Below are 24,954 nucleotides of genomic sequence, written 5' to 3'. Positions count from 1 at the left end.
ATTTCGAAATCTGGCAAAACCAATACAATATTATAAAGTTTAAAAATAAAATAAAATTAAAAAAAAATAAGCACAAAAAAAAAAAAAGGAAAATAGTTTTAGTCAAGGATTATAATTTAGGAACCAGAAGGAACTTATAACAGAAACTTTAAATGCCAAAATTTTTACATATTTTAGCAGAGTAAACTAAATTAATGACATTAGATTGTCAACATTTTCCATTAAGAATGGCCTTAAATCAAACCAGTTTTCCAAAGGGCAGTGTCCTAGGGCTACAAATAAATCCATTTAACCTGATAAAGATATCCTTAAAAGTAGCCAGGGTATTCTTGGACCATTACAGAATCTTAAACTCAGGTTCCAGGAAATGGCTAGAAACCGTAAAGAACAAAATAGTTTCAGGAGATAATTTCAAAACTTATGTCTTCATCTGTTGAGATAGTATAATTCATACAGGAGTAAGACACCTAGCCCTTTGACTAGCCCAGGGAAGCCAATCGCGTGCTGAGTCAGGGACTGGGAGGATGCAGTGTGATATTAAGGCCGTGGAGGAGTGGACTGCGCCAAACGGTAGAGGAGAATGCCATTATGTGGAAGAACAGATGTAGAGCACAAAATGCTCAGGAGGCTGAGAAAAGGCCATTTTAGTAAAAACCTGTCTAAGTAGAAAGGTAGACTGTATAATGTGGTGACCGCATGCCTAATGGTTAACATTAGGTTATCCATTATGATTCCTGGATAGGCCCTGGAATCACTCTAGATATGAATCCTCTTCCTACCACTCACCGACACGCAGCACTGAGCAAGTCACGTAATCCCTCGGAGTTTCAGTTTCCTTTTCTATAAAATAAGGAAATCTATAAAAATATTTCTCAAAAATGGGGAAACAATAGTACCACTTCTAGGACTGCAGTATTGTTTAAATGAGTTAATTTTCACTATTCTTAGTTTGATAACAAATAAAAATAAAATAAATGAGTGAGTTCCCATAAAGCACACAGAAAAGGACGAGGCACACACACAGTGAGCATACAGCCCCTCTCGCCAGCAAGTCTCTGCGCGTCGCCCGGGATGAGGCCTCCCCAGACTGCCGATGCGGTGGCAGCTCACACTTTCTGCCCGCCTCTGCTGGCTGTTATTCGTCTCCCACCTCTGGAATAAGGTCTTTCTTCATTGCTGTATCCATAGTGCCCAGAAGTGTCTGACACGTAGTGGGTGTCTGATAAATAATTGTTATTTGGGGAAAAAATTTCTCTATATATACTATGGTAGCTGTTATTTTTATTTATTAAATAATAATTTTAGATTAGGAGTGGTGAATTTGAGGGGCACAAAATACAACCTGGAAATGCAACAAAGTCAACAGTGACAGAGGAATGGGGTTTGAGGAAAAGAAGCAGCTTAACATGTGTACACTCAGCAGAAACTTAATAATTAGTTTCAATTCCTGTTTTTCTACAGGCTGGAGACATAATAACAGAGCTGGAATCTGTCGATGATGACTGGATGAGTGGAGAACTGATGGGAAAATCTGGAATATTTCCCAAAACGTACATTCAGTTTTTACAAGTTAGCTAAAGGTGATGCTTGACTGTGCTCCTTGGCACAGAAACTCACTTGAACTCTCACTTTGACTATCAGATATGTTTTTGCACTATTTTTTTAAGCGGAAAGAAATATTGATGCTGTATACGGTATACTAGAATTTTCTGAAAGCAGAAAACATCTTGATTTTGTAGTTAGCTTTCACTCACATTAGAAACGTGCGCATGGAACCCATGCGCACATTTCCACCAAGGAGGACATCAAGCAGGAGCAAGGCAGGCAGCCCCTCCCCCGGCAGAGCGTCTGGAGACAGGGCTGCACTGGGACACTTACAAGCGAACACTGCACTTGGACGTCTGTGTTCATCAGCGCAAGTAAAGTATCCGTGCTTCTTCAATTTTCACTTCAGTTTTAAAAGAGGACATTTGTTATTCTACATGCTGTAACTCTCAGGCGATGGTTGGTAACCTAAATTTCATTTTTGACATTCAAATTAATTCTGACAGCTTGAGAGCATTATCCTTATGACCAGGGCAAAGCCTTGTTTCAGAAGGGAGTAGTTCATTGACCAGTGGAGCCTTGGTGAGCACGTGGTGAATCAGCTCACAGTCACCAAATGCTCCTGTGTTGCCAGATGTTTTCCCTTTGTCCCAGAGTCTGAAAGTGGTTAAAATTTGATGCATAAGAACCAAAACCACCCTGAAAAGCCTTGCTAATAGAACTAACTCTTTCACATACCTGCAGTACTTCTTTCTTTCCTCTGTGTATACTTTATGTTAACAGGGTTATTATAAAGCACATTTTCTGATTCTGTAATCATTCTTTTGACAATTACTGGTACTCAAAGAAAAATTCATTTTCTTTGTGTTACCCCAGTAATACATAAAAGCTGTGTCTTGTTACAGTGGTACATTATGAATCACATATATATATCTCAGAATACAGAGCAACTGTTAAGATGGAAAACAATGCCAAACCCGCAGCTCATTCTTCCAAATATAACCAGAGCTAAAAATAATTTGAGAATCTGAAGGCTAATACTTTCGGGGTTGTTTTTTTCCCCCCAGCTCATCCCTGCAGTTTTTAGAGTAAAAAAAAAAAACCACTTTCCTGCTACCCATTGTTATGCACTCCAGGCTTAAGATGAAAGTCTTAAAGCTAAAAAGTGGTTCATTGTGAAACTGAATCAATTACAGCTTATCGGCTGAAGCCAAATATATTGGTTGAAGACAATCTTTCAAACAGATCAATGGAATAGAATTTCATTGGAAATGTAAAACACTTTCCCAACAATGTTCATAACTTTCTTCTGTTTTTGAGAAGAGTTTCATATGCTGGGCCACTTTTTTGCTTTTGTTTTTGTTTCCATTGTACAAAAAGTTAGGCAGTTAAGTGATGAAACCATTATGTGAACACCATTTGGGGTTCTGTACCGGAGGAGAGACTTACCTTGTCTTTGACTAAAGTTCATTTTCCAGTATATGGTTACAGTTGATTTCAGGGTATGGGAGCTGTTTCTTTTTTTTTTTTTAACATGTTTTGGGTATAGAAGATGGAATAAAGAAAACTGGTCAAATATCACTCAAGAGTAATTTCATAAGAAATGGATGGCTTAAAGCATTGTCTCAACTAAATTCCTATTTGCAGCAAGCTTGTATAACAGCAGGAAGGTGAGACTCGGGGGGACTGGGATAGGGCATGAGGTATATTTCTTTGCCTGTGTAATCTTAACATCTTACATCAAAAATCATGAAAACTTAGCTTTATTGGAGAAAAATATTCCTCTTAAATTTTGGCCTCTGTCAGCAGAATGATAAGTGCAATAGGTGTGTATCTACTTGACACTATAATAAACTGAACTGAACTTTCAGAGTGCATTTCTCTTACATACTAGACTGAGGTTTTTGAGAATGGAGATGATATCTTATCTTTTTATCTCTAGCCGTTTGCACCATATAGGCTCAATAGAGGCTTGTTGGTTGGTTGGCTGGCTGGAGGGATAGGGATAACTTTCATGTAATAGTGATACTATTTTGGAGCCACTATGATCCAAGTATCTTTCCTCTTTAATTTACTGACAGAAAACTTCGTTGAAACAAAACTTGCAGTTATATGTCTTCCACTCCATCATGCTACATTTTTTGTCATTTATTACCTACTCAGCTGATGAGAAGTAAAAAGGTAGCATGGTGTAAGTTTTCACAGGTACTTTCTTATTCTGTGTATTGATTGAACATGACTTTTATACTCAGTGAATCTCATAGTGGAGAAATAGAAATGTATTCTTGCTCTTTTCAGGAATTTTAGTTGAAAACCTAATATTGTTCATCCAAGCCACTGCAAACTAGGATCTCCAAATCCTTTTTCTTTGGTGGGTTAAACTAGAGAAGTCATTTAATATGTTATTCTTACCCTTTTGAACACTAAAAGACCACAGATTTCTTTATAAGATGCTCTAGCTTATATGACTGAGGGGGTGGTTAATGTCATTTGTGCTCATGGGAATCACAGGTTTTTAACAGTCTGAAATATTCATTATGAAAAAGATCAGTACATTTATCAGAATTTGTTAGAACTGGCATTTGAAAAAAAATTTATTTTTCTACAGGGTTGTTATGCATCAATACTCTTAACAATAATTGTTTAGTTTTTGTTCAGCTTCTTAAGCTTAGATAAATATGCCCAGAGAAATACTGATGATATAGGCTAATTACAAAGAGATATTTGGTATTAATATAATCATTAGTGGTATATTCCTTTTAATTAATATCAAATGTAACTGGACAATATGATTCATAATTCAGTGCTATTTTGAATGTTATTAATTGAATCCTTAGCAGTGAATTTTTTCAGAACTTAATAGGGAATAATTTTCTAACCTACTCCTTTATATTTCACTGTAATTATGGGGTAGAGGGGAAATAGAAAGCCTAATTCAGAACACCACCACCATCTAGGGGCCTTTTACCTAATTGCAGTCTCATCCTGTTAAACCACAGAAGTCTGCAGGTCAGAGCTCAACCTGCAGAGGTTAAATGATTTGCCTAAGGTCATACAGGTATGGCAGAGCCTAAAGCAAAACCTATCTACTGAGTCCTGATTCAGAATTTTTTATATTTGTTATGCTAAAGTGATACATTTCTTTTTAGTAGTTAAACAAGTAGAATTGGTTTATTATACAAGACTATAACTTCTTGAATATAATACTTATGACTAGAATAAGTTACAGAGAGTAAAACCTTGAATTTCTTTCTTTGAAGAAGAAATAAAGATTTGTGCTGGGCTTCTCAATTTTTATGTAGGCTATTTATATTGATGTTACCTAAAAACTCAAACATGGACTGATCCATTAATGGGGACTCCTTTTTCTGTGTAATAGGAAGTATTTGAATGCCTGGAACGTCAGATCTTGAAAGATCTGCGTCTGTAGGGCTGTGCCCTTGGCAATAGCAGAGCAGTCTTAAACTGAGATTTTTATATACGTGGAGCACAAAATGTTGTTTTAGTATTTTGGACTCTAATAGATCAACTTGATTGCTTATAACTTATAAACTCAATTGCTTATAAACGTATAATAAGTTTATATTTGAGTCTGGGCCACAATCTGGATTTATTTTTAAGGAATCCTAATTGTATGTATACCATGGATTATTTATCTTCAAATACTACAAATTAGGCAATAACTCAATTAAATTTTTTTCAGGAGAATAATTCAGATTCATTATTCAGGAAGGAGAATTACCCACTGGTTTTCTGTCCTCTTTTTTAAAAATGAATGTATGTATGGGCTGTGCTGAGTCTTTGTTGTTGCCCACAGGCTCTGTCCAGTTGCAGCAAGCAGGGGCCACTCTTCGCTGAGGTGCATGGGCTTCTCACTGCAGTGGCTTCTCTTGTTGTGGACTACAGACCAGGCGCACAGGCTCAGCAGTGGTGGCTCCTGGGCTCTGAGTGCGGGCTCAGCAGTGGTGGCTCCCGGGCTCAGAGTTGTGGCTCCCGGGCTCTAAGTGTGGGCTCAGCAGTGGTGGCTCCCGGGCTCAGAGTTGTGGCTCCCGGGCTCTGAGTGTGGGCTCAGCAGCGGTGCCTCCTGGGCTCTGAGTGCGGGCTCAGCAGTTGTGGCTCCCAGGCTCTGAGTGTGGGCTCAGCAGCGGTGCCTCCTGGGCTCTGAGTGCGGGCTCAGCAGTTGTGGTGCAGGGGCCTAGTTGCCCCAAGGCATGTGGGTTCTTCCTTGGACCAGGGATCAAACCTGTGTCTCCTGCATTGGCAGGTGGATTCTTCCTCATTGAAGCACCAGGGAAGCCTCTGTATCTCTTTTTTTAGCAGGAATTGACTGACAATCTTAATGTATTGGAAGTCCTAGCCACAGCAATCAGAAATAAATAAATAAAAATAAATTTTAAAAAGACATAAAAGAAACCCAAATTAGAAAGGAAAAAAGTAAACCTGTCTGCAGATGACATGATTTTATATATGAAAAATCATTAAAAGACAACCAAAAATGTGTTAGGACTAATACATGAAATCAGTTAAGTTGCAGGATACAAAATTAATATTACAGAAACCTGTTGTATTTCAATAGATGAATAATGAACTATCAGAGGAATTAAGAAAACAATCCTATTTGCAGTTGCATCAAGAGGAATAAAATACCTAGGAAAAAATCTAACCAAAGAGGTAAAAGACTTATAGTATGGAAACTATAAGACATTGATGGCAGAAAATGACAACACAAATTGAAATATATACCATGCTCACAGATTGGAAGAACTCATGTTGTTAAAATGACCATACAATCCAAGACAATCTGCAGATTCAGCACAATCCCTATCAAAATACCAAAGGCATCTTTCACAGAGCTAGAAAAAAATAATTCTAAAATTTGTATGTAAACACAAAATACTCTAATCAAAACAATCTGGAGAAAGAAGAACAAAGCTAGAGCTTTAACACTCCCCAATTTCAAACTACTTTCAAAGCTACAGTCATCAAAACAGTATGGAATTGGCACAAAAACAGACACATAGGTCAATGGAACAGAATAGACAGCCCAGAAATAAACCCACACTTAAGTGGACGATTAAGTCAATGTAAGCAACAATACAATGGGGAAAAGATAACATCTTCAATAAATAGTGTCAGAAAATCTGGACTACGTTCTCACTCTGTACACAAAAATAAATTCAAAACAGATTAAAGACCTAAATGTGAGACCTGACACCATAGAACTTCTCTTAGAAGAAAACAGAGAGGGGACGCTCTTTGATGTTGGTCTCAGCAGTATTTTTTTGGATGCATCTCCTCAAGCGAGGGAAATAAAAGCCAAAATAAATGGGACAACATCAATCTAAAAAGCTTTTGCACAGCAAAGGAAACCATGAACAAAACAAAAAGGCAGCCTACTGAATGGGAAAATAATCCAAAATATCTGGTCCTTACCAGAGACAGTAAGGACCTAACAGAAGCAGAAGAGAATAAGAAGAGGTGGCAAGAATACACAGAACTATATTAAAAAGGTCTTAATGACTGGATAACCTGGCTTATCCCAGGCTAGTGGTCACTAATCTAGAGCCAGACATTATGGAGTGTGAAGTCAAGTGGGCCTGAGGAAGGGTTACTATGAACAAAGCTAGTGGAGGTGATGGAATTCCAACTGAGCTATTTCAAATCCTAAAAGATGATGCTGTGAAAGTGCTGCACTCAATATGCCAGCAAATTTGGAAAACTCCGCTGATGCCACAGGACTGGGCAAGTTCAGTTTTCATTCCAGTCCCAAAGAAGGGCATTGCCAAAGAATGTTCAAACTACCAGACAATTGCACTCATATTCCACGCTAGTAAGGTTATGCTCAAAGTCCTTCAAGCAAGGCTTCAACAGTACATGTACCGAGAACTTTCAGATGTACAAGCTGGATTTAGAAAAGGCAGACGAACCAGAGATCAAATTGCCAACATTTGTCGGCTCATAGAGCAAGGGAATTCCAAAAAAAATATACTGCTTCATTGACTGCACTAAAGCTTTTAACTGTGTGGATCACAACAAGCTATGGAAAATCCTTAAAGAGATGGGAATATCCCTGTCTCCTGAGAAACGTGTATGCATGTCAAGAAGCAACAGTTAGAACCTTACATGGAACAACAGACTTGTGCAAAATTGGGAAAGAAGTACAACAAGGTTGTATATTGTCACTGTTTTACATCATGCAAAATGCCAGGCTGGATGAATCACAAACTGGAATCAGAATTGCCAGGAGGAATATCAACTTCAGATATGAGGGTGATGCCACTCTAATGGCAGAAAGCAAAGGGGAACTAAAGAACCTCTTGATGAGGGCGAAAGAGGAGAGTGAAAAAGCTGGCTTGAAATTTAACACTAAGAAAACTAAGATCATGGTATCTGATCACATCACTTCATAGCAAATAGAAGGACAAAAAGTAGAAGCAGTGACAGATTTTCTTTTCTTGGGCTCTGAAATCACTGTGAACAGTGACTGCAGCCATGAAACTTGAAGACACTTGCATCTTGGAAGGAAAACTATGACAAACCTAGACAGTGTATTAAGAAGCAGACACACCCCTTTGCCAACAAATGTCTGTACAGTCAAAGCTATGTTTTTATCAGTAGTTGTGTACAGATGTGAGAGTTGGACCATAAAAAAGGCTGAACACTGATGAATTGATGGTTTCAAATTCTAGTTCTGGAGAAGACTCCTGAAAGTCCTGTGGACTTCCAAAGAGATAAAACCAATCAATCCTAAAGGAAGTCAACCCTGAATATTCATTGGAAGGACAGATGCTAAACCTGAAGCTCCAATACTTTGGCCACCTGATGTGAAGAGCTAGCTTATTGGAAAAGACCCTGATGCTGGGAAAGATTGAAAGCGAAAGGAGAAAAGGTCGGCAGAGGATGAGATGATTAGATAGCATCACTGACTCAATGGACATGAACTTGAGCAAACTCCTGGAGATAGTGGAGGACAGGGAAGCCTGGCATGTGACCATGGGGTTGCAAAGAGTTGGACATGACTTAGCTACTGATCAACAACAGCATTCAAAATATATACAGAACTCATACAACACATCAAACAAATAAGCCAACTTTTAAATGGGCAGAGGATCTGAATAGACATTTTCCCAAAGAAGACATACAGATGGCCAACAGACACATGCAAAGATGCTCAGCATCACTAATTGTTCAATTCAGTTCAGTCGCTCAGTCGTGTCCAACTCTTTGCAACTGCATGGACTGCAGCACACCAGGCCTCCCTGTCCATCACCAACTCCCAGAGTTTACCCAAACTCATGTCCATCAAGTCATGATGCCATCTAGCTATCTCATCCTCTGTCATCCCCTTCTCCTCCTGCCCTCAATCTTTTCCAGCATCAGGGTCTTTTCAAATGAGTCAGCTCTTCATATCAGGTGGCCAAAGTATTGGAGTTTCAGCTTCAACATCAGTCCTTCCAATGAACACACAGGACCAATCTCCTTTAGGATGGACTGGGTGGATTTCCTTGCAGTCCAAGGGACTCTCAAGAGTCTTCTCCAACACCACAGTTCAAAAGCATCAATTCTTCTGCACTCAGCTTTCTTTATAGTCCAACTCTCACATCCATACATGAGTACTGGAAAAACAATAGCCTTGACTAGACGGGGCCTTTGTTGGCAAAGCAATGTCTCTGCTTTTTAATATGCTGTCTAGGTTGGTCGTAACTTTCCTTCCAAGGAGTAAGCGTCTTTTAATTTCATGGCTGCAGTCACCATCTGCAGTGATTTTGGAGACCCAAAAAATAAAGTCTGCCACTGTTTCCCCATCTATTTGCCATGAAGTGATGGGACCGGATGCCATGATCTTAGTTTTCTGAATGTTGAACTTTGAGCCAACTTTTTCACTCTCCTCTTTCACTTTCATCAAGAGGCTCTTTAGTTCTTCTTCACTGTCTGCCATGAGAGTGGTTTCATCTGCATATCTGAGGTTATTGATATTTCTCCCATCAATCTTGATTCCGGCTTGTGCTTCATCCAGCCCAGTGTTTCTGATGAAACACTGTTAGGGAGATGCATATCAAACTGTTAGGGAAATGCATATCAAAACCACACCTCACGCCTGTCAGAATGGCTTTTATCAAAAAGACAAATGGGTTTTGGGAATGTGGAGAAAAGGAAACCCTCATTCATTGCTGGTAGGATTGTCAGTAGGTTCAGCCACTATGAAAACAGTATGAAGTTTCCTGAAAACTTTTGAAAACAGAACTGCTGTATAATCTAGGTATTTACGAATTTGAAAAGATATATGCACCAGTGTTCATTGCAGCATTTTTACAATAGAGGACTGATAAAGAAGATGTGGGGTGTGTGTGTGTGTATACAGTGGAGTATTAGACATTATATATATATAGTGGAATATTAGACATTAAAAAATCTTGCTATTTGTGGCAACATGGTTGGATCTAGAGGATATTATGCTAAGTGAAGTAAGTCAGAAGGAGAGAAACATATGGTTTTACTTTTAAGTGGAATATAAGAAACAAACCACAGAGACTTACAGACACAAATTAGTTTTCTGTGGTTTCCCAGGAGGGGTGGAGCAGAATAGGTGAAGGAGATTAAAGGGTACAAACCTCCAGTTATAAAGTAGATAAACCAATGTAATATACAGCATAAGGAATATGGTCACTATTGTAATAACTTCAGGGGGATAGTAACTTATTGTGGTGATTTCATAATATATGCAATTATCAAATCACTATGTAATACCCCTGGCTGTAATATTAAATATTTCCATTGTAAAAACCATGTGATCAGCCAGTTTTAATCAAGATTGTGTTATTCTGGGTACATTTGTACGTTTGCAGTTGGGAGCTACTGCTGATGGCACCAGGCACAGGACACCATGTCTGTATTAATTTTCCTGTTTATGACAAGCCCAGTGGCAAGTCAGACTGTTAGCTGCAACTGCCACTTGATCCCAGGTGGTTCAGTGGGTAAACAATCTGCTTGCAATGCAGAAGATGTGGGTTCGACCCCTGGCTTGGAAAGATCCCCTGGAAAAGGAAATGGCAACCGACTCCAGTATTTTTGCCTGGTAAATCCCATGGACAGAGGAGCCTGGCAGGCTACAGTTCATGGGGTCACAAAGAGTCAGACATGACTTAGCAACTGAGCAGGCCTGCAAGCCACTTGATCCAGATAGAAATTTTGGATCAAGGGTGAGCGAGTGAAAGTCGCTCAGTCATGTCCAACTCTTTGCAACCCCAAGGACTGTCCATGGAATTCTCCAGGCCAGAATGCTGGAGTGGGTAGCCTTTCCCTTCTCCAGGGGACTGTCCCAACCCAGGGATCAAACCCAGGTCTCCCACATTGCAGGTGGATTCTTTACCAGCTGAACCACCAGGGAAGCCCAAGAACACTGGAGTGGGTAGCCTATCCCTTTTCCAGGGGATCTTCCCAACTCAGGAATTGAACCGGGGTCTCCCACATTGCAGGTGGATTGTTTACCAACTGAGCTATCAGGGAAGCCCTGGATCAAGGGTAAGTTCAGTTCAGTCACTCAGTTGTCACCGACTCTTTGCGACCCCATGAATTGCAGCATGCCAGGCCTCCCTGTCCATCACCAACTCCCGGAGTTCACTCAAACTCATGTCCATCGAGTCAGTGATGCCATCCAGCCATCTCATCTTCTGTTGTCTCCTTCTCCTCCTGCCCCCAATCCTTCCCAGCATCAGAGTCTTTTCCAATGAGTCAACCCTTCGCATGAGGTGGCCAAAGTACTGGAGTTTCAGCTTTAGCATCATTCCTTCCAAAGAAATCCCAGGGCTGATCTCCTTCAGAATGGACTGGTTGGATCTCCTTGCAGTCCAAGGGACTCTCAAGAGTCTTCTCCAACAAAGTAAACTTTCCAAACTCTCCAACAAGTTCAAAAGCATCAATTCTTTGGCACTCAGCTTTCTTCACAGTACAACTCTCACATCCATACATGACTACTGGAAAAACCATAGCCTTGACTAGATGGACCTTTGTTGGCAAAGTAAGGTCTCTGCTTTTCAATACGCTATCTAGGTTGGTCATAACTTTTCTTCCAAGGAGTAAGCGTCTTTTAATTTCATGGCTGCAGTCACCATCTGCAGTGATTTTGGAGCCCCAAAAAATAAAGTCTGACACTGTTTCCCCATCTATTTCCCATGAAGTGATGGGACCAGATGCCATGATCTTAGTTTTCTGAATGTTGAGCTTTAAGCCAACTTTTTCACTCTCTTTCATCAAAAGGCTTTTGAGTTCCTCTTCACTTTCTTCCATAAGGGTGGTGTCATCTGCATATCTGAGGTTATTGGTATTTCTCCCGGCAATCTTGATTCCAGCTTGTGCTTCTTCCAGCCCAGCGTTTCTCATGATGTCCTCTGCATATAAGTTAAATACACAGGGTGACAATACACAGCCTTGCCGTACCCCTTTTCCTATTTGAAACCAGTCTGTTGTTCCATGTCCAGTTCTAACTGTTGCTTCCTGACCTGCATATAGGTTTCTCAAGAGGCAGGTCAGGTGGTCTGGTATTCCCATCTCTTAAGAATTTTCCACAGTTTATTGTGATCCACACAGTCAAAGGCTTTGGCATAGTCAATAAAGCAGAAATAGATGTTTTTCTGGAACTCTCTTGCTTTTTCGATAATCCAGCGGACATTGGCAATTTGATCTCTGGTTCCTCTGCCTTTTGTAAAACCAGCTTGAACATCTGGAAGTTCACAGTTCACGTATTGTTGAAGCCTGGCTTGGAGAATTTTGAGCATTACTTCACTAGCGTGTGAGATGAGTGCAATTGTGCAGTAGTTTGAGCATTCTTTGGCATTGCCTTTCTTTGGGATTGGAATGAAAACTGACCTTTTCCAGTCCTGTGGCCACTGCTGAGTTTTCCAAATTTGCTGGCATGTTGAGTGCAGCACTTTGACAGCATCTTTCAAGATTTGAAATAACTCAACTGGAATTCCATCCCCTCCACTAGCTTTGTTCGTAGTGATGCTTTCTAAGGCCCAATTAACTTCACATTCCAGGATATCTGGCTCTAGGCTGGTGATCACACCATCATGATGATCTGGGTCGTGACACTTTTTTTGTACCGTTCTTCTGTGTATTCTTGCGACTTCTTAATATCTTCTGCTTGTTAGGTCCATACCATTTCTGTCCCTTTATCAAGCCCATCTTTGCATGAAATGTTCCCTTGGTATCTCTAATTTTCTTGAAGAGATCTTTAGTCTTTCCCATTCTGTTGTTTTCCTCTATTTCTTAGCATTGATTGCTGAGGTTATCTCTTGTTGCTATTCTTTGGAACTCTGCATTCTTTGGATCAAGGGTAGTGGTTCTCATTTGTAGGAAATTTTGTCCCATAGGACATTTGACAGTGTCTTAAAACATTTGTCACAAATTGGGGAAAGATGCTCCTGGCATCTAGTGGGTAGAGGCCAGCAGTACTGCTCAACATCCCACATGGCACAGGACAGTCCCTCACAACTATGAATTATCCAGCCTGAAATATCAGTAGGCCCACAGTTGAGAAATGATGATCTCTGGACCGTAGTACATTAATTACTCCCCTTCCCTCCCTCGTTTTCTTCCCAGGTGCCAAGGTTGTCTTCCCTTCACTGCCACAAAATCTGTACCTATAATTTCATATTTTCTCCAGGTATCCCTACTTTCACCCAGACTTTGATTATCACCCCTGAGGCAACCAAGATGAGATGATCCTTTTAGGGGCATTGCCATAGTCTGTGACCCAGTCAGGTATGTAGAACTGGAGGAGAGTAGTCAGAAAGCTTTTTAATGCTCAGCTATGCTAAGCTATCCATGGAGAGCAGGCAGCTGTTAAATAAATATCAAATTTGCCAGGTGGCCTTTGCGACAAAAAGTGCCCCGTAGACTCTAAGTGGTCCAGAAAACTAAGCACGTCATACATATGGCATTTTGGTTTCAAGTGCTGCAGGTGTGCGGCCCGTCAGCTGGTTGGACTGAGACAGCAATACTGTAACCTAAAAATGCCTCAGTAGAGCTGAGGCACCAGCAGCTGCCCAGAAAGGTGACCAAAGGACCGGTGTAGTCTGTCAGTAGTCAGCCTGCGTGATATAGCCCCAACCACATCAAGACAAACCGACCAATCTGGCAGGAGTCATGAGCCTGTCATGCACAAGGAAGATCTATTGTGTGCACAGCCCATGACAGTGGACATGGAGCCATGTGTGAGGGCAGTCTGAGTGTTGGTGCTACTGGTCATGTCAGAGAACTGGCCTTTTGCACATCTACCTGAGTAGGGCTTCCCTGGTGGCTCAGCTGGTAAAGAATCACTAAAGATTCATTGATGTTCAGCATTTTTTAGCAATAAAGTATTTTTAAATTAATGTAGGGTTTTTTTTTTAAAGACAGTGCTATTGTACCCTTAATAGATGATGTAACTTTTACATGCACTGGGAAACCAAAAAATTCCTGAGACTCACTCTGTTGTATTATTCACTTTTTTGAGGTGGTCTTGAACCAAACTCACAGTATCTCCAAGGTATGCCTATGCTGCATACCTGAGACTATTCTGTCAGACTACTACCAAGAAGTATTTTATAAAATTATATGACTTTGACTAAACAAGAAATTATTTGGCTTTAGCCAAAACCAGAAAGTGACTTGCAAGGAATAGAAAATTATCATCAGACTTGCATTAGCAATGCTTTATGCCAGAAGAAAATAGAAGTAATATCATTAAGATGCTCAAAAAGTAAGCTGAGGGTTTTAGATCCAATACAAGTGACTTTCAGGTATAAAGCAAATGATAAACTATATTCAACATACAAGAACTCAGAAAATGCACTTCCTGAGCAATCAACCAAAAAAGAACCTTCAACAAAAAAACGATAGAGCAGCCAGCTTAAGGACTGGAAGTGGGCACTACGAACATACCCCTGTAGCACTGAGACTACCTAAGGGCTGAGGGAAAAGCTCTGGCCAAGTGCGCAAGCAGTGTTTACACAGCACTTAGATGTAGTGGGCCATGTGCTAGGAACGTTTGAAACTGCTCAGTAAGTTTGTGGTGGTGGTATTTTGAGGCTTATGCATGCCATGTGGGATAATGGTGGGATGTCCCTCAGCCAGTGTGCCACTGAGGACCTCCTTGCCTTTCCCAACTGTGACAAGCCATTCTCTTTCCTTGGCCCATGGCCCCGTCTCCATCCTTAGAGAGGATGCAGCAACACTGGGCCGTCCTTGCACTGTTACCACCACTTCTGCCTCAAACTTCTGCATTTAAGAACTTGTATAATTAGGCTCAGTCCAATAATCTAGCATACTCCCCTGGCAGTCTTTTCTGCTCTCAAGTTAATGGTGCTGCTCAACTGTCCACATTAAAGCAAAAGCCAGTTTCAAATCAAGAGTTAGTTTTGCTATTTCAGTCATGCCCTGACATAAAGGTCTTCAGTAACTCATTTTTGAAGATTCAAAATGTATATCCCTGGTTACAAAACTGTTCTAGGTACAATCAAGTAGAGAAAGGCCATTTGTTAATATCTACATATCACATATATGATACTAAGCGGGAAACTTACAATCACCCCTTATAGTCTTTTTTATTATATGGATGTTAACCACCTTCATGGTGACCTATGGGAAGCTAACTTCAACACATCATCAGACCAAACCATTTTTTAAAAAACCATTATTTTTGGAAGTGTTTTCACATGAACCCTTGAGAACCATGCCAAGCCCTACTCAAGAGATGTAGCAAACTGGAGCTTCGCTGGGCGTATCCTACTAGTCCAGCATGAAGCAGCAAGTCACCACTTCTCCATTCCCGGTCCCCACCTTGAATGATCACTCCATAGACTCAAGTCCCAACTTCTACCTTGGAAAGGAAGCACCTGTCACTTCAGACCCAAACCTACAACTGGTTTCTACTAAAAACATGTGCTTCTTCAGTAAGGGAATGCCATTCATTCCTTTATTCAAATAATACTGAACTTCAATTCAAGGCACTGCAAAGTGTAGCAGTGAGCCAGACTCCACCCTCCTCCCCCCAAAAAAGCTGTCCACATGGAATTTTCCTAGTAACCACAAGTTAAAACTATAGAAAAGTAACAGGGAAAGGACTGAAGGACAGGGGTTTTAAATAGGATGAATGTATCAGCAGGATCTACTGATTAACAGGTAAAAGCACACGTTTGGGGGCCACTTAGAAAGTGAGGAATCTGAAATGCAGTACTTTGGTGCAATTTCAAAAGCAACTGAATGATCTTTGTTTCCAAGGCAAACCATTCGATGTCACAGTAATTCAAGTCTATGCGCCAACCAATAATGCTGACGAAGCTGAAGTTGAATGGTTCTATGCCTACACCACCTTCTAGAACTAACATTGAAAACCTATCCTTTTCATCATAGGGGACTAGAATGCAAAAGAAGGAAGTCAAGAGATAACCTGGAGTGACAGGCAAGTTTGGCCTCAGAGTACAAAATGAAGCAGGGCAAGGGCTAACTCTCTTGGCAAAGAGTTTTGCCAAGAGAATGCATGCATAGTCATAGCAAACATCCTCTTCCAACAACACAAGAGATGACTCTACACATGGACATCACCAGATGGTCAATACTGAAATCAGATTGATTATATTCTTTGCAGTCAAAGATGGAGATGGCTCTATAGTCAGAGCAAAACCAGGAACTGACTGACTCAGATCATGAATTCCTTACTGCAAAATTCAGACTTAAATTGAAGAAAGTAGGGAAAACCACTAGACCCTTCAGGTATGACCTAAATCAAATCCCTTAGATAATACAGTGCAAGTGACAAATATTTTCAAGGGATTAGGTTCAACAGTCTTCCTAAGTGAACATGCAAAGAAACAGAGGAAAACAATATAAGACTAGAGATCTCTTCAAGAAAATCAGATACCAAGGGAACATTTCATGCAAAGAGGAGCACAATAAAGGACAGAAATGGTATGGACCTGACAGAAGCAGAAGTTATTAACAAGGTGGCAAGAATACACAGAACTATACAAAAATCTGAATGACCCAGATAACCACGATGGTGCGATCACTCACATAGAGCCAGACATCCTGGAGTGAGAAGAAATCAAGTGGGCCTTAGGAAGCATCACAAGGAACAAAACTAGTGGAGGCAATGGAATTCCAGCTGAGCTATTTAAAATCCTAAACGATGATGCTGTGAAAGTGCTGCACTCAATATGCCAACAAATATGAAAATCTCAGCAGTGGCCACAGGACTGGAAAAGGTCAGTTTTCATTCCAATCCCAAAGAAAGGCAATGCCAAAGAATGCTCAAACTACCACACAATTGCACTCATCTCACACGCTAGCAAAGTAATGCTCAAAATTCTCCAAGCCAGGCTTCAACAGTACGTGAACCGTAAACTTCAAGATGTTCAAGCTGGATTTAGAAAAAGAGGAACCAGGGCGATCAAACTGCCAACATCCATTGGATCATAGAAAAAGCAAGACAATTCCAGAAAAACATCACAATTTCTGCTTCACTGACCATGCTAAAGCCTTTGACTGTATGGATCACAACAAACTGGAAAACTCTTCAAGAGATGGGAATACCAGACCACCTTACCTATCTCCTAGGAAACCTGTATGCAGGTCAAGTTAGAAACAGACATGAAACAGCAAACTGGTTCCAAAATGGGAAAGGAGTACATCAAGGCTGTATATCATCACCCTGCTTACTTAACTTCTATGCAGAGTACATCATGTGACATCCCAGGCTGGATGAAGCACAAGCTGGAATCAACATTCCCGGGACAATTATCAATACCCTCAGAAATGTAAATGACACCACCCTAATGGCAAAAAGCAAAGAGGAACTAAAGAGCCTCTGATGAAAGTGAAAGAGAAGAGTGGAGAAGAGTGAAAATACTAGCTTAAAACTCAACATTCAAAAAACAAAAAAAGATCGTGGCAACTGGTCCCATCACTTCATGGCAAACAGATGGGGAAACAATGGAAAAAATCAAAGACTTTACTTTCTTGGGCTCCAAAATCACTGTAGATGGTGACTGCAGCCACGAAATTCAGACACTTGCTCCTTGGAACAAAAGCTATGACAAACCTAGACAGCATATTAAAAAGCAAAGACATTACTTTACCAACAAAAGGTCCATATAGTCAAAGCTATGGTTTTTCCCGTAGTTATGTATGGATTTGAGAGTTGGACCATGAAGAAGGCTAACACTGAAGAATTGATGCTTTTAAACTGGTGTTACAGAAGACTCTTTTTAAGAGTCCCTTGGACTGGAAGGAGATCAAACCAGTCAATCCCAAAGGAAATGAATCCTGAATATTCATTAGGACTGATGCTGAAGCTCCAATACTTTGGCCACCTGATGTTAAGAGCCAGTTCATAAGACCCTGATGCTAGTCAAGACTGAAGGCAGGAGGGGATGACAGAGGAGATGGTTGGATGGCATCACCAACTCAATGGACATGAATTTGAGCAAGCTCCAGGAGATGGTGAAAAACAGAGAAGCCTGGTGTACTGCAGTCTGTGGAGTTGCAAAAGAGTCGGACAAGACTGAGAGACTGAACACAACCAATTCCAAGCACAGGCTGGTAATGACTTCCTCCAAAGTGACAGAAATGGAGGCAGTAAGAAATGGTTAGATTCCACATAGTTTCTTCTTTATTAAAAACTTGTATCCTTGGCACTGAAAGCAGAGGCCTAACCACTGGACTGCCAGATTCCTTTTGAATGAACTGTGAATCATCAAAGATGACCAGAGGACGTACTTCTGTCTAAAACAGGATGGGGGGACTTCCCTGGTATTTCAGTGGTTAAGAATCCTCTGTGCAATGCAGGCAACCTGGGTTCGATCCTGGTTGGGGAACTAAGATCCCACATGCCGTGGAGCAACTAAGTCCATGCATCTCAATTACTGAGCCTGTATGCCATAGACCTGATGCAGCCAAGTAAGTATTTTACTTAGAAAATAAATTGTAAAAAGTAAAATAGGATGGGTGAAGTTGTTCAGGAATCTAATTTTAGACATGTTAATGCCTATTGACATTAAATTGGGAGTTGGAGGGACAAACCTGGAGTTCAAAAAAGGTACAGACTAGAAGTAAAATTCTGAGTCAGTTTATTTAAAACCAAGAAATTGAGTAAGACTGTTTTTAGAAAGAATATTGGTAAACATAAAAGGCCTAGGGCCCTCCAACACTGAGGCCTGAGACAAACTAGCAAATAGTAAGTAGCTAGCAACATGGGAGGCAAACTTTTTTGAGGTCCAATTCCAGAATACAGTTAAGAAACACAGGAGAAAATCAACTGTCAATTATCACTGTTACAGAAGTAAAATGAAAGCTAAGGATGAACCACTGGCTTAACAATGACATCTGTTAATTCTAACAGCAACAGCTTCCGTTAAGAGTGGGGTGTAAAAAAAAAGTGTGAAAGAGAAAAAAGCCCAACTGCAACAGATTCAAGGAAAGTAAAATTAAGTGCAAGAAATATGGCTAACTCTTTCGAGCTTTGCTATGAGCTTGAATAGGGATCTGGAAAGGCAGAGGACTTGCTTGTATGCTGAGACTGGCAGAGGAATAATGAAAAAGGCGAGAACTGATGGAGCCAAGAACAGAGGGTAGAATCTGATGCTTCTGTGTCTGACTCTGCAACCCCACGGACTGCAGCACACCAAGCATCTCTGTCCTTCACTATCTTCCAGAGTTTGCAGATTCCTGTCCATTGAGTCAGTGATGGTATCTATCTCACCCGCTGCCACCCCATCTCCTTTTGCCCTCAGTCTTTCCCAACATGAGGCAGGGTGGAAATAACAGGAAATTCTGAGGTTCTTACTCTCAAGAAGCAAGGCCATCAGCTGAACTGAGAATGAAAAATTAGAGATTTGAGCGGAGAAGGTATAGAACAGAATGGGCGAGTGACCAGGAAACACTGGATGGCAGACAAATGCCCACTCAATAGGAGACCGATAACCTGCTTCTCTACTTGTCTAGCTAACTTCAGCTTGACCATTACGGTTTTCAGGGGGGGATTTACCTCTAGAGAACAGAAGACAGCATTTATATTTTAAAAAGACAAACCCACAAAAACCTAAACGGCAATAAGCTCTTTCCATTGTGTGGTTTAGGACAGTGGTTCACAAAGTATGGTTCCTTGTCACCAGCGTCACCTGAAAATTTGCAAACCTGCAGACTTCATCCTAGAACAACATCAGAAATTCTGGGAGCAAGGCCATGCAATGTTTTAATAAGCCTTTCAGAGATTTGAGAACCACCTTGGCTTCCCTGGTGGTTCAGATGGAAAAGACTGCCTCCAGTGCAGGAGACCTGGGCTCAGTCCCTGGGTTGGGATTATCCCTAAAGGCTATGGCAACCCACTCCAGTATTCTTGCCAAAGAGTCAGATACGACTGACTGACTTTTGCTTTTAAAACTTCAACCATGTAAAGAAAGGGTTTCCTTTTATTCACCATCTATAATACTTCCAGACCATTCCTGCTTAAAATAGATGTTACTCTTTCTTGGCTACTTAGTAACTAAATAAAATTATACACAAAAGATAAGAAAACTTCACCACAAATCAGAACATTTTAAACAAGCTGTCAGGTTATTTAAAAAGAATGATCAGGGAAAAAATACCACAAATAAGATCTTTTATTTGTCACCATTAAGAGTCTGCATTTTAAACCGATTCTTGGACTGGTGGCTCGTATCCATCAGCTCGTTCAACTTTAGCACCTGTCTCATCCCCAGTAGCTTTTCCAGAACTACTACCTTCACCATGTAGCTCCATGAGTTTTCCCACTAAAAAGAAGGAAAAAACTGTTAGTTACAGCCTACCATATCTTAAAACATATTATTAGTACTCTATAATACTATACAGGGAAGACAGGAGGAAAAAAAGCAACATCTGGCCTCAAAAAAACAATAACAACACTTTTCTACACACACAAAAAAACAACTTTTTCTACACAAACTACTTTTCTACACAATTTTCTTTCAGAAATCCTGTGACTTCACTTACATTCAAATTTGGGCTTCTTCAGCATTTTTACTTTTCTAACGAAGACATCATGGAGTGGATAAATAGATTGGCAAGCCTTTTCTATGTCTTTTCCAATGCTATCTGGAATCCTGCAAACCAGTAATGATAAGTTAGAATAAACCTACACTTCATTTAATCCACAATTATCTTCATTCTGTTATTGCCCCTTCATAAGTGATGGTTAAATAATTTAAATTATACAGCTACTTAGTAGCAAAATCAGCACTTGAGCCTTCTGAATCCAAGCGTTATACCTTTTCCAAACACAGGTCTAAGCAACTGCATGGGAACATCAGAAAAATGTTAAGTTTTATCATCAGACATCATATGGGACCGAAACATTTGTCATCATTTATTCCCATACTTAATTACGAAAGGTTTGTCAACTCAGTGTATTTTCTAAGGCAAAGATGAGTCCTGAGATTCCAGTCTCACTAAATGCCCAAATGAGAAACCAAGTACCATTTACTGAACACTTAGCATGCTTTCATTTCAAGAGATGCAGCTAGTTTCAGAGGATTTAAACAAAGTTTTGACAGCACCTTGTCTCACATGCTTTTCCTTATCTGACGGTTGTATTGTAAGGAAAACACTTACAATTTATTGACCACCTCTTTCAAGTCATTTGTCTGCACCTCTCGGGTCATGATTTCCATCATCTTCTTGCGGATCTGGCGCACCTGCTGGTGCTGGGCGTAAGAGGTCTTCCGAATCTGATTGTTGCGCTTTTTAGTAAAACCCACACAGAACAGACGAAGCAAGTAACCATCGGTAGTCTTGACATCAACGTGAGCTTCGATCATGGTCTAGTGAAAAAAATGACACTGTCAGTTATACAAGACTTAAAGTTATCCATTTTTATCCCTCAAATTCCAATTTTAAAAAAGTGGAAGGTCAAGTATTCATTTTACAATATCAAGTATAATATAAATATGTATTAAATCAAATATAAATTAAATGTAAATATTTAATTTACAGAGTTAATGTCCTTGAAGTGAGCTTACCAACAGGTATCTTGAATTCTTACTATCCTCCATATCTAATTTAAACGAGTCCTCTTGGCTGTCTTCCCCCCTCTCTTTCCTCCAGGTAGCTTCTCTAGCCTCACTGTCACTATCTGCAAAGAACCGCCTTTTACATACACATGCTAGCCTTTAACAATCTGCTCCTCCCCCAATCCATTTTTTAACTCTGCAAGGAAACAAAAAAATGGGTTCTAAGAGACTCTACTGACATCTAATGTAATAACATGAAACACATATATTTTAAAATGTCCTTTATGTTCCAAACCAAAGCCACAATAAGGATTAAATATTCCATTTCATGGCTAAAACATAATTTTTAAAAATCCATAGTCAACACTACCTAAATTCAGAAGATTTGCCCTGTTTGCATTTTCTAAATTTTATGCCTTAAAAAACGAATATAATGCAATCATAGTGAAAAACCTTAAAATACTTCCAGAAATACAACTATAAAACCTTAGGGGAATGTCAGAAATGTAACGGTATAATCATTATGTCATTTGGGACCGAAACATTTTGTCATCATTCATTCCCACATAAAACATTCCCAAATGGTATCTCAACCAATGTCATTATTTCCTGTAGTTAAAACTAACTTGTAGCAATGCTTTCTGTTAACAAGTTCTGTACAAAGCATGTTTACATGGATCTTTTATTTTATCCTGATTCCATGAGCTAATGTTCTTACCTACATTTTAGATTTTTAAAAAACCAAGGCTTAGCAAGCTGTAAGTTACTTTTTATACCAATAAAAGTCTGTCTAGTCAAATCTATGGTTTTTCCAGTAGTCATGTATGGATGTGCAAGCGAGACCACAAAGGCGGCTGAATACCAAAGAATTGATGCTTTTGAACTTGTGGTGTTGGAGAAGACTCTTATTAAGTCCCTTGGACTGCAAGGAGATTCAACCAGTCCATCCTAAAGGAAATCAATCCTGAATATTCATTGGAAGGACTGATGTTGAAGCTGAAACTCCAATACTTTGGCCACCTGATGTGAAGAACTGACTCATTGGAAAAGAAGAGGACAGCAGAGGATGAGATGGTTGGATGGCATCATTGACTCGATGGACAGGAGTTTGAGCAAGCTCCAGGAGTTGGTGATGGACAGGGAAGCCTGGCGTGCTGCAGTCCACCAGGTCATAAAGAGTTGGACAGAACTGAGCCACTGGAACGGACTGAACTAAAAAGTTACTTTTCAGAGACTATAACTGGGAAAAGGAAACAAAATTCCAATCTGACTCCAGAGGCTCTGCCTCTCTTACTGTATAGTACAATAGATAAAACTAACCCAATAGCCCCTTTCATGATAAAACTCACAAGATTCTGAAGTTCAAAGGTGTTCTGAGGACAGGCAAAGCCTAAACTGCAAACCTGTGCTAATTCATGCAGCAAAAAAAATTTTGATGATAATCCAATATTAAATCCTGAACTCAGTTCAAGGGCTTCCTGGGTGGCTTATTGGTAAAGAATCCACCTGCAATGCAGGAAACACAGGTTGGATCTCTGGTTGGGAGGATCCCCTGGAGAAAGAAATGGCTCCCATTTCAACGTTCTTGCCTGGGAAATCCCATGGACAGGAGCTTTTCCACCTACAGTCCATGGGGTCACACAAACAGTTTGGGGACAACTGAGTAACTAAACACCACCACCACTGCTGTTGCTCAAGTTCAAAAGTCCACACTCAATAGCAAGAAAATACCACAGACTTGAAAAGAAATCTAAACCTCAACTGCACAGCATGCTCCTGCCCGACATGAAATCATGACATCTTTGGTCATGCACACTGCAGCACCATGCATTTTCTCCTCACCTGCCACTTTTTGACCATGGAGCACATTTTGTCACGGGTAAGATCCATACCATGAAAATTAGTCAGGCAGTTTTTGCCCTGAACATCCTCAGTAATTAGCTTGAATTTTCTAAACGCTACTTCATCATTCTGCAGATCAGCAAGACTCACTTCAAAAACACGACCTTTGAGGCCATCAGACGCGATTTCTATAAAACAAGAATCAATTGTTAATGTTAGGAACAACATAAACAAAGCCAAGCCAGCTAAGTTAATGTTCAAGCACTAAGAAAATTATAAAGACCTTTTGTTAACCAAATCCATATGGTCACCAATGACTTATTGACAGTGCTTACTGGAAGCTCAAAACCAACCATGCACGTTTTACTGGTAATTCTTAAAGTACCATCTTGCTTCCACAAGCACCCCAGGACAAACAGTCCCCAGTGGGGCCAAAGTCGCAATCCAAAGCTGACATTTCTTTAAGTATCCCACCAAAGAACGGATAGTAGACCAAGATACACGCATGTCTCAATGGAATAAAAACACAAACGGAGAGTAAGATACTCACTGGTTCCTTGAGTTCTCGTGACCAATGTTTTCCCAATATTCCTTATGTTGAACATAGCTGGTGCTTTCACATCATACCAATCTTTTTTAGAAAATGGGTCAACCCTGGATTTAAAAACATGCTTAAGTTTTAAAATCACGTAATTGTTTTGAACTTTCCTCATTCTAATTACTTTAAACAGCTAACTAAATTCCTCTCAGCGAGGTAAGGGACGCACACGTAAATCTAGCTCTTCTCACCAGGTCCTGGTGCAGACCTGACATTCCAGTCAATTAATTATGCCACGAACATATACCCTCTGCCCACATCATGGGTCCTTCCACCATACCAACACTGCCTCCGGACAAGCAATGTCGCTTCACTTTTACTGTTTCGTGAAGACACACCCTGGTAACCCGCACACTTTAGGACCTCGTGCTAGCTTACAGGAAACTTCCAGCTTCCACCCGGCCCAAGCAGCGGAGAGACGCGGGGTCCTGAATGAACCACAGAAGTGTCTTTGACATCTCCAGTATTATCCGTGGGATTTACGAACCCATGACCCCACAACTCCTGTCCGACTCGCGACAGAAATCTGACTCAAAAGGGGCGTGCATTAGGCCCAGAAGGCCAGGGGGGGAAACAGTCAGCCCGCCTCAAAGCAGCACCGGCCTCCGCCGGGCCGCGGTTCGCAGTTTACCAACCCCGCACGGCCATCGCAATCCAACTAGAATCCTCGCCATCCGGCTTACTCTGCGGCTCACAGACCGCTCGCCGACTCCGGTAGGGGTCCCCTAAAGCGGAGGCCGCGACAGTTGCCACTTACACTTTCTTCTTGGCTCCCTTTTTACCTCCTTTCGTAAGGCGCTTATTCTTGCCGACCGCCATGGTGCCGCTCAGAGAGCCAAAAGGGCGGAAATGCAATTCGCGCGAGAACTTAGGCGTGCGGGGCGGGACGCGCTGTCTACGTGACCTTCGACATTACGCTCTTCCGGCCTCAAGAATATCGCG

The 24,954-nt window shown here is 40.7% G+C and overlaps 2 protein-coding genes and 2 non-coding genes across 10 annotated transcripts in view; 1 reads left to right on the top strand and 3 right to left on the bottom strand.

The window, feature by feature from the left end:
• SH3D19 (SH3 domain containing 19) overlaps positions 1-3,415 on the top strand; it is a 209,126-nt gene extending 205,711 nt beyond the window's left edge. For all 7 annotated transcript variants that reach the window (XM_027513430.1, XM_027513429.1, XM_027513433.1 and 4 more), the window contains one exon: positions 1,462-3,415. In XM_027513430.1, coding sequence (XP_027369231.1) covers positions 1,462-1,578 — 117 coding nt within the window. In that variant the 3' untranslated portion in view covers positions 1,579-3,415. The remainder of the gene's footprint in view (positions 1-1,461) is intronic.
• A 16,753-nt stretch (positions 3,416-20,168) lies between these two features.
• On the bottom strand, positions 20,169-24,930 carry RPS3A (ribosomal protein S3A). Its single transcript, XM_027513428.1, has 6 exons — positions 24,770-24,930; positions 23,965-24,068; positions 23,415-23,602; positions 21,175-21,383; positions 20,557-20,666; positions 20,169-20,336 (listed from the first exon to the last, which is right to left on the bottom strand). The coding sequence occupies exons 1-6, from the start codon at positions 24,829-24,831 to the stop codon at positions 20,215-20,217; spliced, it is 795 nt and encodes a 264-aa protein (XP_027369229.1). The 5' UTR covers positions 24,832-24,930; the 3' UTR covers positions 20,169-20,214.
• On the bottom strand, positions 20,866-20,934 carry LOC113875214. Its single transcript, XR_003506211.1, has one exon. It is a non-coding gene; the product is annotated as a small nucleolar RNA SNORD73 (small nucleolar RNA).
• On the bottom strand, positions 22,067-22,133 carry LOC113875213. Its single transcript, XR_003506210.1, has one exon. It is a non-coding gene; the product is annotated as a small nucleolar RNA SNORD73 (small nucleolar RNA).
• Positions 24,931-24,954: the final 24 nt, after the last annotated feature.

The sequence above is a fragment of the Bos indicus x Bos taurus genome, chromosome 17, assembly GCF_003369695.1.
Source record: "Bos indicus x Bos taurus breed Angus x Brahman F1 hybrid chromosome 17, Bos_hybrid_MaternalHap_v2.0, whole genome shotgun sequence".
In the NCBI taxonomy this organism is placed as follows: domain Eukaryota; kingdom Metazoa; phylum Chordata; class Mammalia; order Artiodactyla; family Bovidae; genus Bos; species Bos indicus x Bos taurus.
This window is presented reverse-complemented; position numbering and strand designations above follow the sequence as displayed.

What these genes read in the sequence shown, in the direction of transcription:
- RPS3A (XM_027513428.1), bottom strand. Translation starts at nt 24,831, where the DNA reads ATGGCGGTCGGCAAGAATAAGCGCCTTACGAAAGGAGGTAAAAAGGGA. An exon ending in CACGAGAACTCAAGGAACCA is followed by an intron (nt 23,603 to 23,964) that starts GTGAGTATCTTA and finishes CTTGTTTTATAG; the next exon opens with AAATCGCGTCTGATGGCCTC. An exon ending in AAAGAGGTGGTCAATAAATT is followed by an intron (nt 20,667 to 21,174) that starts GTAAGTGTTTTC and finishes ACTGGTTTGCAG; the next exon opens with GATTCCAGATAGCATTGGAA.